Below are 14,791 nucleotides of genomic sequence, written 5' to 3'. Positions count from 1 at the left end.
GAATTAGTCTAGTGTCGGATGTCGGAACCTCACTTCCCACGTGTTTAGTTTGTGGCATTTCATTCCGGAACCAAGCACACTATTATAAACTTTAGATGGTTGTGGCATTCAGCTGCCATAATATTGGGATGCACACGATTACAATGATTGACCTTTATAATTACATTCTTAGATAGTCGTACCAAGAATCTTTGAATCAGTTTCAGTCATGTCAAGAGGGAGATATATATGTGGGAATATAATTATTTTGTTGTTTGATGATGAAGATATCAACGTTCATTAAACATACTTCATTGAGCATACTTCAACATGTAATCTAAGTAAGATGTATTCGAGACTCAAACTGCCTTTGTAGTTAACTTGAACTGCATTTGCTGTAGACTAAAGGTTTTGGATACCCCCTACTATTGTTTCACCTACTTTAATCCCTGCACTTAACACAACCCCTTAGTTGATGTTTTGACTCCGCTATACTAATCCAGATCCGGTAGTGTTGATATTTCAAATAGCACAAACATTAAACATAAACAAATCATCAACCCCAGAAATAACATTACCCTAACTGATCATCTCATTGCCTTAAGAGATGAGCCCTTTGCTTTCTTCCACACCAAATATGCCACCCTCGTCGCGACATTGGTCGTCCACTCCATACGCACAGCTATCGCACTCTTCCCCAGTTAATAGTCATCGCCACCGCGATAATGCTGGTGCGAATGTTCATAGACCACATTATGCTTCGGACAATGAGTTTGAAAGCAGCCGACTTGAAGAAGAAGATGACGATGGCCCCATTCCCTTTGGATTAGCTGGTGCCTCAACGCCAATAAGGAGCTCTCGTGGGACACACTTTTCAAATAACTCAACTTCGGAAGTCATACACACCACTAATGCTTCAAGCGATGGAGGCCATAATAGCTCCTTTTTTTCTCCCATTTCCAAACTACACAACTTCCATCTAGAATCAGAAATTGATAATGAACATGATGATACTGTTATTAAATCTAATCCTTTTTCAGTCATGAGCTCCCCTACACCTAGTGGCGAACATCTGCAAATGTTGCACCTGTTAGGTGGCGACAATGACACCATAGGTGAACAAACGGACAAAGTTGGAACAGATCAAAAACACAAAGAAGAAGATGAGGAAGATGGAGAGAAGGATCTTGATTATGATGATGCAGTGGATGCTGCAGATAGATCCTTTTTAAACTCATCTGATGTTGATGAAATACCAATAAAAGAAGATATTTCAAGTATACCTCCTCCTCCTCCAATATTTATCAACAAACGAAAAAGAAATTTAACCGAGTCACCCCCTGCTGCTGATTCTACAGGAATCCAAACAAATATGACCATAACTCCAGATAATCAACAATTATTCCGAAAGTTGGCATTGGAATCTCATAAACTACCAAGCGAACCAGTGTCAGATAGACGGAACAATACTCTTACAGATTTGAACATCTCTGCATCTTCAATTAATTCTTCCACATTTAAAATAAGTTTTAATGATTCAACTCCATGTCCCAGTTCACCCAGACGGAAGAGAATGAGACTCAATTCAGGTTCTGCTACTAAAATACATGTTAAAGGACCCATACTAGATTTTTCCAATTGTCGAAAATCATCGGTATTATATGCAAATATAGAATTGCAAAAACAGTCCCAAGAACAGCAACAACAAATATCAGATATTTCATCGGATCAAGATTACTCTCAGAATGAATCTATGATGCAACGCAGTCCCATATCTACTCCAATATCTCAATCGACTCCTGACAATTCTAATCCTCCAACAGATAAAAGGAATTCCACTCAAAGTACAACGAAACAACAATCACATTTTAAACCTCCAGAACAAATGGTTGAATATGGTCAGCCAATTAACGGATACAGATTTATAACACCAATCAATAATCAACGATTCTTTGCAAATCCAACAACTCCATTAGTGTATTCTACACATAGTCGAGGAGGTGAAATGGTATCTAATTTAAGTCTGTATTTTAATGAACTGCTGCAACTCGGAGATCAAAGAATAGCCATTGACCCGGATAGCACTCAGATGAATTCCAGCATTAACGACACTAACGATCACTCACAATTAATTAACGATTACGAAAGCAATGAACACGATAACCTAAATCCAAGAAGAAATGATCCTTATCTTTCAAGCAGCATCATCACGAAGAACAAAAAAAAAGGAGTAGAAGTTCGTCAAGAATACGATCAGCTGTTTAGATTACCTCTTCTTCAATTATTTAACGCTGGTGATTATAATAAGCATTTTCCACTGAAGGAGCAAATTTGTACGTGGATAAACGATGGTGAATCACTTGTTAATTTTTATAATTATGTCAAGTATCCAGAGGAAACAATTTTTGAACTAATCAAAATCGATCGTATCAGATGGCATCCGGATAAATGGCCCGATTCTAAATTGAATCAACATCAATTGGATATGAAAATAGTGTCTTTATTAAGTCAAACACTAAATTCCATTATTGATGATTTGATATAGAGTGTGTACTTTATAGTATTATTTATTTATTGGTACTTAAAAGTTATGTAATGATACAAGAGGAAAACTGGGAAACTTCCTTCTAATAGGGTCTACTCATCCTTATCATTAGGAGTCAGAGTACTAGATTCGGTAATTGACGTTTCCGATAACTTTTCTTGTGAAATTGAATTCGATGTTGGAGGATTTGAAGAATCTAATTTTTGCTTCTTTCTTTTAAATCCTGATTCTTGATCATCGTCTTCCACTTCTTCTATATCTTCGTCTTCAGCTTCTAAATCCACCTCTACATCTTCTTCCTCTTCTTCCTCTTCTTCACCGTCCAAATCTTCTTCGATATCTTCTTCAACTTCTTCAACTTCTTCACCTTCTTCATTTGCTGTTGGTGCATCTTTTGTATTTCCATTAATTTCATCAGCATCTTCTTCTTCATCATTTAATTCTTCTTCCTCTTCATCTTCATCCTCTTCTCGGTCTCTTCCTTCCTCCTCCTCCTCCTCCTCTTCCTCTTCCTCCTCCTCCTCCTCCTCCTCCTCTTCTTCTTCTTCTTCTTCGTCTTGTTCGGGTGGATACTCGTCTACAGGACCATCTGTATCCCATACTATATTGAATCTAGTCACTCTTGGCTTCTCAGCTAGAATATTCCGTACCACATGATTGACTTGAACTTTAGCCGGAGGATTCTCCCGTAACTCTTCAGTATCATATTCATTATTAACATAATAACCCACTCTTACAAATTCTCTATCAGCATAAGAGCAACTTAAAAGTATAACTGTAACACTAACCAATTCACTTGGAGGAATTAATTCTGGCAGTGGAGGATCAGCTTGAAAAATAAACTTGTTGATCCCCACGGGAACTGGCCCAACTAAAATGGAATCTAATTCTTGATCATGATCCAAAGATCTAGACGATCCAACATAAGTCAACTTCCACTCTAAATCTTGTTTTAGAGGTTCAAGACATTCAAACGTTATTTCAAATTCGTAAGGATCATTGAATTTAGCAGGATTGTTTAGCACTTCGATTCCCAAGAGTGAAACGATAGACATTATACTAACTAAATCTGACCTGTATATCGACTGCGCCTGTGTCAACTATTCTTTTCAATTGAGTTTGATATATACAGAGAAGCCTCTAAAATAATTCCAAACGGTTCTATATACGTTCAATGAGTTTATATTTCATTAATTGAAAACTAATGTAATGTTATTACTTAAACGCGTTTCATTGGGCTAGTTTTTAAGACACGACTGGATCGTCACTTTGATTTTTTTCACGCGAGCCCCCGCGGTGCTACCACAACAGAAAGTCTTAATCGGTGCTACCGTTAGCGCATTACCCTCCATCCATCTTGAACCAACAAATTCATACCGTTGTAGTGTGTAAGCTATATACCAAGTACTGTAGCATCATGTTCAATAGCTTCATTGTATCTCAACACCCCGGTGTTTTCATCCCCTCTTTTATATCTCACCAGGCCAATCTATTCCGGAGCAAATATTTGCTATGTTTGTGTCCTGCATATAGCATCAGTAGATCTTCAAAGTGGTTGAAGTAAAGTCCATGGACTAATCGTACCAACAAAAAGATTACAGATTCATTACCTTAATACAACATTGATATGAGTGTAAACTCCGACAGACCATCGGCGTCTATGGGTACAACAGATGTTCATGAATCCATAAAAGTGGAAGAGCCAAACCCCACACCCAGTGAGCCAAACGCTGTTCCCATACAAACAACCCCATTGGTAGTGGAACCAGTGGAGGGATATGACGAAGGAGACGACGAGCCGAAAGAGACCACGAAGTCACTTTATAACGACCATTTCCATGAAGAAGAAGAAGAAGAAGAAGAAGAAGAAGCGGGAGGAGATGATGAATTGGTGGAAAGCGATCAAGAGTTTGCTAAAGACTTGAATAAAGTTGACCATAATTACCATAAGGCATATGAAAAATATCAAGAAAAGTTTGCTGCTGTATTTGAAGAAAGTAAACGATTGTTTAAGCTAGAACAGATCACAAGAACATATTTGAGCTATTTGAAAAGACGGAATAACGGAATCTTGGAAGTTTTAGGTAAACTTGAAGAAGATGAACACGATACCAAGGAATCAGATGATGAGGATGATGAACAGATTCATATTGATAAGAAAAGAATTGAAAATATAATATCAATGGCTCCTAAATTGAAGTCCAAACTAAGTGTCTTAACTTCATATGATGATTCTACAATATTACCTGGTAATTTAAAAAAGAATATCTCATCAGATTTATATATTGAAGAGTTAATACCTGATTTAGCCAATGATGATTTAAGAGAATTGGAAACAAACCCTCAGATTATTGAAAATTGGACACGAAGACATTACCCTAATCTTGTGGTGTCTAAATTGAAACCATTGATATACAAGCCTTATGGAGTTCTAGATGAATTCTATAATCTCAATAATATCGAGGGTACCATATGGAAAGATTTCCATGGTCAAGCAGGTGAAAATAATAATCAAGAAACAGATTTATCTATCTTTTCAAAGAGAAAACGGAAAGCTACTGATGATGATGGGAGTAATAAACGACAAAAGTAGTTTCATATATTCTATATAAAATTCTAACCTTTCTCACACAGTAGTCGAACGTATTCTTCTAGCATTCTTCAATAAGCATTCGTAAATCTTTGCTTCATCAAAGAGTTCATTAAAGATAAAGTTCCGACTAGCAAACGAATAATTTCCTTTATCAATTAATTTGATCACCTCAAGAAATAAGTCACTATTTTCAAATAAATCCGGAATTAAACTTTTAAGTCTTATCAATTCCTTTTTGCATTTCCTTTCAATTCTACTCAAAACGCTGTTCATATGAACAATCAAAGAAATCACTCTCTTTTTCAATTTATCTTCCAAATCCTCTTCATTCAATTCGGGTCTTGGCGAACTAGGAGTAACTAATTCAGTTGCAACTTGACTTTCTCCAGATTCAAATTGATCTGCTTCTTTGTTCTCGTGGTTATCTTGTCCTTCGTTTGCTATTGTTAGTTGTGGAGCCTTGGTAACCTCAGTGAATATTTGGTGGTCATACACTTCCTTGGGTCCAGCAGTAGATAGTGGAGTATTGCTACTTCCTCCTGTGGTGGTACGATTCATAGTTGTACTATTGGGAACAGCCATATTGGTTGAAGCAGTCATCTTACTATTAAAAGTATTATTACCACCACCACCACCACCAGTTAGAGTAACATTAGAAATATTTGCACCACCGATCGAACTTGGAACATCAGATGGTGACACTGCCGTTTGTTCTAATTCATCAGACAAGAATACCCCATTACTCTCTTCATAACCTTCAAATTTCAAATCTTCCATTATGCCCTCATCAAAATGACTGACTTCTTCTTCTTCAAATATCCCAATGGTTCCCTTCAAAGTAGGGTAGCAATAACCTCGAGCAATCTTATAATTATCAATAACTGATACCCATCCAAATTCGTCAAGCATTTCCATTCCTTCAGCTGTCAGGGCTATCATACCCAATACATAGAAACAGCACAGTTTAATTTGCCAGATAGGACACTTGTGGAAAAGATCTATAATTACTGCAACTGGTGAGCTATGATTAATATCACGTACTATTGTGGATGCTCTGGAACGGGCAGTGGCAGTGGATTTCAAGGGTGTAAAGGAGCCAGGATTGAATACACTTGAGCTTCCCTGACCTGATGTAACTGGGTTATTATTATTATTATTATTGTTGTTGTTGTTGTTGTTGTTGTTGTTGTTGTTGGAATTTGTTTGGTATCCATTGGACTTCATCGTGAATGAAGAAGTACGTGATGCTGTGGTTGGTGTGGTGGTTGCAGAGTTGGATCTTGTGAAAGGAGGTGATAACAACGGCGAGTGATTCAAAAGTGCTTGGTTCCAAATATTAGCTGAACCCATAGGATCAATAAGTTCTATGCCATACTTTGTGGAGGCCACTAATCCAATAATCCATAAATTCTGCTTCAATCGTGCCATTCTTTGGGTACTTGAGTATAAATCTTCCAATGGCTCACTACCAATACAGTTTGAGGTACTAGTGATAGTTGCTCCTCCTGCTGCCGTTGTAGTTGTCTCTATTGGTGATGTAATGGTAGTGGAGCTGGATATATTCCGATTGATACTCTTGGTCGGAGAAATATCAGAACGCATAACGTTCAGTACATCCGATCCACCACCGCTGGACTGTTCACGTTCAAAGTTAAGCGACATAGTAGTAACTCTCTGCTCAACGGCTAGAGGAAATAAATCCAATATTTCCTTGATAGTTGTATCGATCAATTGATGCTTCTTCGTTCTGAAATACTGTGAACCGTCTTCTGTATTCAACAATTGTTTGATAAAAGACATGTCGGTATTAGAAGTCCACTGGCCACGTAATAATGGTGAAAACAGATGTTGAATTAATCTTTCGATGGTATGCAAAATCTTGAGACTATCCAAAGCTTCCAGACTCCAATTTGCTTGTAATTCCTTGTCAACAAAACCTTCTTGCTTTAAATAGCGGAACCCTTTTATGCAGCCCAAGCATTTAAGTACTAATACTTTCCCCTTTGGCCATTTCGTTAAAACTCTAACAGATGGCTTCAAGCTAATGAAATAATCCAAAAATACATCGGTATCAACAACTTGATTTAGTAAGATATCAAGAAAGTCAATCAGCTTTTCAATAATTTCTTCATTCAGATCCATAAGCAACTCAACAAATATTTCACAAATAAACGATTGACATTCAGACAGATATAATAATTGAGGTCCTACCAACTTCTCCATTACTTTAAGCCGTAACTTGAGATTTGCGCCAACCATCAACTTCCAAAAGATAATTCTGAATGGGGAGTTTGTATTATTCAAATCAATGTACATGAACAAGTTCCACAAGAAATAGTTATTCTTGTTTATAAGTTGACTGTAGTCAACTAAGTCATTGAGGATATTAATAAATTGCCATGATTCAAGTATGGCAATACCACTTTCGTACCTTGATAAAACTCCAATGAATTGTAAGTACCCATACCCTAAATTGTTTTCCAATTTTCTCTTTGAAAACGTCGGGTCTCGGGCAGTTATACCACTATAAGGGTCAATCTGGGCCATTATTTCACTCAATTGAGCCAATAGTTTGTTATTAGCAAGATATTTCACCCCTTGCGGAACAACTTGTAAGAACGTCTCTAACAACAGACATCCCAACTCTATAAAGCTATCTTTGTATCGAGAATTTATGGACATACTGCAAAACCGAAACTTGAATGGTCGATAGAAACTCAAAATTCTTTTTAAAAACTTGGGATTACGTTCAATAATTTCATCAAACCTTTTCGGGTTCCGAAGTGGACCTTCAACTAATTGAATTAAAAGAGGTAGATTCCAATCTTCATATTTTTTTATTTCAAGTACTCTTGTAGACGCAATCATCGCTTTGAATTCTTCGTTGGAAATATTCAGTCGTCCTTGTAGATTAACCTGCTGTTGAGCTTTAGCTCGTTCCTCACAGAGATTTGCTCGGGTGATTTGGGTGGTAGATTTGGATAATGAATTCGTTCCCACTGCCTGCAGTTTATGAATAAACTCATCCAATCTAAAAATCGTTGCTGAGTTCGAAGCTCTATGCTTTATCAATTTCTCTTCCAACAACTCCGGAGGTACCAAGTCTGAGCCTAGACGTAATATGTGACTTAATAAGTCTGTCAGCTTTTCAACAAGAGCAATGGGGGTTTTCTCGTCCTCAATAACTTGGGATAGCATGTCAATGATATCTAATCTGATAAGAACCAAAGTAAGAAGACCAACATAGTGATTCGTTAAACTATAGCTTAAAAAGAACTTGGGCAATCTGTCGTATTGTATTTGTTCATGTTTTGGTTGAGTCAAACCAGCTGAACATGCTTGATACCTAGCCATCCATTGAACCAAAGGACAAGATTTTGCCCACGGCAACGACCGAATTAGTAGAACATCAAAAAGAATATCCAATATTAAATCTTTAACTTTATTATTTCTTCTCTTTAAATTCTCGAGTAAATTTCCAAGAATACACCCATCATTCATAGTAAAACAAATGACTCCATTAAAATTTTTTAAAATCATTGTAATCAAGGCAGACATCCTTTGTAATTGATTTACCGCACTAGAAGTCATCTTCTTCTTTTTTGTTCCTCCTTGCGTATGACTTTGTAGGCCAGTGGCAGGCATTGATTTACGCTTACGCTTACCATCACTGGCCATTTCAACGGGATCTTCTTCGTCAGCACAAACGGAAAATATCAGAATCAACAGATTAAGGTCCAATCCATTCCTTAGATATTTTCTAGAGAACTTCCAATCAAGTAATTTCATAATTACTTCCACACAAACAACCGAGAGTTCAATTGGATAATGAGTGGAATTGATAACACACAGTAAAAGAAAATTAAACCCCCCACTATAAAATGAAAGTTGAGGTTTTAGCAAGGTGATTTCACAAATGGTTTCAATATTCAACTTCACAAATTGAATTTCTTCATCATTGGAAATTTCCTGTGGAGGCAGTTGAGTATTGAATGTGGAGGACATAGTTGGTTCCATATCAGTATCGGCTTTAATGAGTTTTATAAGTGCTTTGACTACCCCAATGGAAAGAAAGTCTACTCCATTTGGCGGTAAGTTTATGATCTTGCGTATCAACTTCACCAGTTCCAATCTCTCTATAAACGAGCTTTTGGAGTTACTTAACGTTCGAATGATAAAAATAAGAAGTTTACCATAGACAATCATTAACGACAAATCTTTCGTGTTACCCACAAGATACCGAACAGCCTTAAATCCAACAGCTCTGACTTCCAGTGATTTATGATACATGAGAAAGCAAAGCTTGGGAAGAATTTTGGAGAGTTGTAAATCATGTTGTAGATTTGGATATTTTTGTAAAAGCCCAATTATATCATTCCCCTTGGACACGAGAGTATATTCATCTTTGTTTGAGTTAAACAGATTAACCAAATCACTGAAAACAAATGTGGGAGATTCTGGAACGTATGATGATGTTTGTTCTATACTTGAGAGGCCTACTGCCGATGCTCCTACTGCTGCTGCTCCTGTCAAACCATTTTGGCTCATTGAAGCTAAGGAACTTGTTCCACTATAAAAGTGTCGAGTTCCAGTTCCAGATGATACGGTGTTGTTTCCATCACTCATTTGACTGCCATCATCATGGTTGAAGAAGGGTGACAACTCCATGTTGTTATTGTTGTATTGGGAAGGGCCTTGGACGCTTGACGAACTGTTATTTCGAGTAGATACAAAAATACTGTTGAAACTTCGTTGGTCGTCATTGGAAATACCCAAGCCAGATGAAGCTATCGCGGTAGGATTTGCCAGAGACGGGCTCCGATGACTGCTGGAACTGGGACTGGCGTTATGGATATTTTTATTGACATTAAGTGTTAAGTTTGGTGGAACTATATTGTTTATCGCATTCAGGGAATGACCACCGTTAATTGGTTTAATGCTAATGGAATCAATTGAGCTAACAGTAGTACTTCTCTGTCGAGGCATTGTAGGCGTCGAAGCTTTAATATTACTTTGAGTGTTCGGGTTTGGGATATTCCATACTCCATCCATCCGCCCTCGAGCATTTGTACTGGTGATAGGCGTAGATATTGATGATGTTGATTTTATTTGAACAGACGGTACTGGTGATGATTCCAAGTGAGGCTTTGTAATTATTGCCGGTGTTTGATGATGTTCTGTGGTATGCTGCTGCTTTTGGAGTCGATTTTCTGCTTGCGATTGGTTCGGGGGATGTTCACTTCTAGCAAGGATATTACTCATATCCTGACGCTTAGCCTGCCGACTCATAAGTAATAGTCAAAGTTATGTTATGTCGTCCCGTGATGTCCCTCAATGTTTGGCAGACTCTTGGAACAGTTCGTGTAAGGGACTTCAATTGTTACGTCAGATCAAATTCCAAATGGGGTGTATATTCGCGGCCCGAACGTTTCTATCAAGTGGTTACCACATAGGCAAATGAAATGTAAAATAAGCATGGAGCATTACCGTATTATGAAGTAAATTAACGTATGAGAAGAAAGGTATTACAATTATTAACAAGAAAGCTTATCAATGTTTATGTTATTAAAATGAATGTACTATAACAAGTGTATAAAATATCCCCATTGGGGAAAAAAAGCACCAATGTAATTCACACGAGTGAAAATTGCAAGTATCATCTAGATGTTGTATTCGAAATCTCAGATTCCTCAGAATGAGCTTCCCACACTGCCTCAAGCAAAGCTTGTTTGCCTTCAGCGGATTGACCATGGGAATCTCTATAATGGCGAAGATAATTCACCAATGGACGATTCTTGGTCTTTCCTGTGCATCCAATACCTAAAGGTGTAAGGCACATGGGACACAACACGGCATCATCAAAGTGATACTGTGCCACGGTATGACGCTTCTTTTTAGATGTGACATTTTCCGGTTTATGGAAATAGTACTTACCATAGGCAATGGGAAAGGGGAGAAGTTTCCCCTGTGTCAGAATCCCATGTTGAAGACATAAATGTTGAGCATAACTACTTGTCTTTATATTGAAGAACTTTGGTTCTTCACAATATGCACAAAGTCCTGCTCTTGTGGAATTGATCAAGTTCCCGTCTTCATCGATTTCAGATCGAACAACTTGTGGAGTATAAACACTATCGTGATTATGATCCAAATTGAAGGAGTAATCAAACGTTTCTCCTTCAACTTTATGATCCTCATGACAACATCTTTGAAGAAATTGAACACTTCTTAAGTACTTGAGACGAGGAATTGCCAAACAAAGTTCTTGTGATTCATAAAGAAATCCAGGTTTGCAACCATGAGGACTCTGCTGGAGTTCATTGATCTTTTGGAATACTTTAGCGTTAAAGGTACCTTGTAATCCATTTTGAGTTGTAGCTAATTGAATCTTCTTTGTTACATCACTTGAGAAGGTGGATAACTTGAATAATCTGTTTGTATGTTTTGTCTTTTTGATCTTGTGACTAATAAGAGAACTAATGTGGTGGCCGCGCACCGGTGGTGGTGTAGGAGTACTACGACCAGAACCTGAAGTGGAAGTAGGCGGCGTGGCTGAAGAAGAATACGAACCTTCTGACTCCATTTCCTTCCTCAAGTACGTGGATATCATGCTTTCTAATGCACTCAATGCGTGGGATCCAGCATTATAAGAGCAATTTGGATCCGATTCAATGAGTAACTTGCACCAATCAGGCATATCAGTGGCTCCTTCACTCAGGATTGTAGCGACGGATTGAGCGGCGTCTGATTCATTAGTATTGGGTTGTTGCTGGTTGTCTACCACTTTAGTTTGACGAGTCGATCTAAAATAGCTCACCTCATTGGCGCCTGTAGTAGAATCTCCAGACATATCAATTGAATTGCTTTGTGGAACACTCGAATGAGTACTCTTGAAGCTAGGCATAGTATTAGCGAATGGTATAGTTTATGAGACAGAGAGCAAGATATATTTTAAAGTATAGACGACCAGTGGCCCTTATATATATATATATTTCGTAACCAATTGCTGCCAAATTTAGAGTACTCCATAAGAGTATTTTTTGGTATGGAATCAAATTTTTGCAGCAATTAATGACTGAATCGCTCGACAGGCCAACAATACAATCTAAAAAAAGATTAGAGATCTTATCTGAGAATGTGACGGATGAGGTTGCAACAGGTTATTCCTGGTCTTATCAACAAAAACAAATAGTTCAAAACTAAAGCGCTGCATTATCAAAATCTTCCAATACTCCCTATGCTGGAGCCGAAGATAGATCCTTGAAGTAAAGAAATCACTGACTTACGGAGATCACTGAAGTACGGTCACAAGATGTCGTGGGGTTGTCTCGATCATCTAGTGTCCGATTTAGAAAACAAGATATTCATCGGAAACTGAATGGAAATAAATAGAAGTGGTTAGTAATCCCGCTTAATACTGGCCAGAATCCCTTTTGAATATGATACACTTGAAGAATTCAACAGTAACCATTGGTAACGAATCGTCTTGAAATCGTTCCACTCAATTCCTTCGTTGATTATCGTCATAATAAACTTGGCGCAAAAATTATCGTGGGCTAACCCTTTTTGGCTCAGTAATTGATATAGAGTCAATGACTAGAAACATCACAATATCCTCATATTAGTGGAATTGATTGTTTATAACTAGAGATAAGGATATCGATCTAAGGCCCCGTTCACTTAGTGATATACCTTGTCGGTACCATAACAGTGACACGTATGTGTGACAACCAAAAGAAGATAAGTTTCCCCAGCTGCTTCAAAATCTGTATAGAAGGAAAGTATTATCTCGCTACTACCTTACCTTACAAGATAGCATGGGAGACCATTAGCAACGAAACCAACATCACAGCCTTTTGATGCACATACCAAAAATTGTCAGAAGTAATCGTAAACCAGAGATATCTTTCGGAATACATCAAACCCCCTGAATGAAATCAATCGCGGGTGCCGCTCCATTGTGGTGGGAGGGGGTTATTCAAGTGATGACTGATCATGGTTAATAGAATATGTGAATGATGATTCAGTGTCGGAATTTTTGAGTTGACTCCAGATGGTATCCAAGCGGCAATTTTCCACCGAATCATTTACGTTAAGCCTACAACCACAACTTAAAAATATTCTATGTACGAATACAGACTAAGGTCTTTTAAAAGTTCTCGAAGACCATAACAATGTTACCTCAAAACAAGCTTGAAATATTAGCAGAGCAGAAAGAATGAAGTTTGAAAAATCTAAGTACATTCTTTATGCGGAAATCATGACTTGATATCCATCAATAACAGCAAACAATCAAACACCACATAAAGGAAATGACGACAAACATTGGTGTCAACTTTTCATGTCTGGAATATTTTAGAAGGATGTATTAATACCTAATTAGATACGACACAAACCTGTTTTCCCCATCTTCGTGCCTATGTTCTATATCAGCATATTACACAACGGACAGTATACAGGCCATTTGGGGTCATCTTTTTTTCGCGAGCTATACCCTACCCCCGATACGCGATTACGCACTACGGAAATCGTTGGATTGCGCACGACAACTAATATTGACTTTTCTCTTGACATTTTTATAATTCTGACACTCTTTCATAGTAATCCGCCTTCCTACACAAACCACAAACAGCCTAGTGAGAGAAAAGTGATAATTCAGTTCGATAAAAGAAATTATCTATATTTACAAGATAAAAGGGTTGAACTGGAAATAATGATAACACTTTGGCACTAAAACTTATTATTACTATTATTAGTATTATTATTAATTTCAAACATTGAAGGAGATTATATATACATTTATTGGTGTCCCTTGATACAAATACAATCAGACTTTCGTAACTTTGGATCGCATCATCTTCTTCACTACTTACTCTGATGTAATGCTATCGACTATTTGCTGTTACTGTTATGGTAATTAGCGGTTGTAGTCACTCACAAAACTTCAAGATTAACCCCCCTCCCCCTCTATATTTTTACATTCAACTTGACCCCACCATTATTAGTGACTAAGTCACCCATACGGAATCCATGTTCCACCTTCCCGTTCACCCAACACCTTTTCTCCGCATACCAGCATATACCTGCTGGGTACACGACTTTTCTGTTTCCCTCCCAGGGAATATATCTCTTTTAGGAGCTTTCCGCTTAAAAGTTTATCGGTGCGGTTGGACCCGTTTCTTGTTGCGAAAAAGAAAATGTCTGATTGTCGGGAGGAAGGGATCACAAAATAGTGGTTATTATCCCCCTCCCTGCATAGACCTCGACAAGCCACTATCATGATTGTCGCTCTCTTCTGTCAGCACTGGTTTTACTATGGTGCTCCTAATAATATAGAACGCATTGTTCCAAATGCCTAGTGATTACTTATCAATAATTTATCGCATTTCTTCCCAAAGGTTTTTTGTCAACACTTTAAACCTTGTCGACTGCTTCAAACGACAAAATCATAGTCACATCTTGTGAGGATACTGACCATTGGAAAACCGTATTCCTATTATATTTGTTGTTTTCTTGTTGATTCATTTGATTTATTCATCTGTTTCATCTCTTATTTGTCATATCCAATTACCTGATCAGATATTGACTCTAGTATCTGCACTTGTATTTATTTTCATCGGTTGCTGCTTTGACTATTGACAGTGTTATCTGCCGTGGTGCTTATTGGTGCTTAC

The 14,791-nt window shown here is 37.7% G+C and overlaps 5 protein-coding genes across 5 annotated transcripts; 2 read left to right on the top strand and 3 right to left on the bottom strand.

Moving 5' to 3' along the window:
* Positions 1-746: 746 nt before the first annotated feature.
* On the top strand, positions 747-2,524 carry KQ657_004623 (uncharacterized protein; the record flags this gene model as incomplete). Its single annotated transcript, XM_043195291.1, has 2 exons — positions 747-750; positions 963-2,524. The coding sequence occupies 2 exons, from the start codon at positions 747-749 to the stop codon at positions 2,522-2,524; spliced, it is 1,566 nt and encodes a 521-aa protein (XP_043049957.1).
* A 92-nt stretch (positions 2,525-2,616) lies between these two features.
* On the bottom strand, positions 2,617-3,579 carry ASF1 (nucleosome assembly factor; the record flags this gene model as incomplete). Its single annotated transcript, XM_043195290.1, has 1 exon — positions 2,617-3,579. The coding sequence occupies one exon, from the start codon at positions 3,577-3,579 to the stop codon at positions 2,617-2,619; it is 963 nt and encodes a 320-aa protein (XP_043049956.1).
* Positions 3,580-4,151: 572 nt separating this feature from the next.
* KQ657_004621 (uncharacterized protein) lies at positions 4,152-5,117 on the top strand (the record flags this gene model as incomplete). The annotated part of the gene is made up of 1 exon (XM_043195289.1): positions 4,152-5,117. The coding sequence occupies one exon, from the start codon at positions 4,152-4,154 to the stop codon at positions 5,115-5,117; it is 966 nt and encodes a 321-aa protein (XP_043049955.1).
* Positions 5,118-5,150: 33 nt separating this feature from the next.
* TSC11 (TORC2 complex subunit) lies at positions 5,151-9,785 on the bottom strand (the record flags this gene model as incomplete). Its single annotated transcript, XM_043195288.1, has 1 exon — positions 5,151-9,785. One exon carries the CDS (start codon positions 9,783-9,785, stop codon positions 5,151-5,153), a length of 4,635 nt encoding a protein of 1,544 aa, XP_043049954.1.
* Positions 9,786-10,773: 988 nt separating this feature from the next.
* KQ657_004619 (DUF4451 domain-containing protein) lies at positions 10,774-12,021 on the bottom strand (the record flags this gene model as incomplete). Its single annotated transcript, XM_043195287.1, has 1 exon — positions 10,774-12,021. One exon carries the CDS (start codon positions 12,019-12,021, stop codon positions 10,774-10,776), a length of 1,248 nt encoding a protein of 415 aa, XP_043049953.1.
* Positions 12,022-14,791: the final 2,770 nt, after the last annotated feature.

The sequence above is a fragment of the Scheffersomyces spartinae genome, assembly GCF_019049425.1.
Source record: "Scheffersomyces spartinae strain ARV_011 chromosome Unknown scaffold_7, whole genome shotgun sequence".
NCBI classification, from domain to species: Eukaryota; Fungi; Ascomycota; class Pichiomycetes; order Serinales; family Debaryomycetaceae; genus Lizanozyma; species Lizanozyma spartinae.
This window is presented reverse-complemented; position numbering and strand designations above follow the sequence as displayed.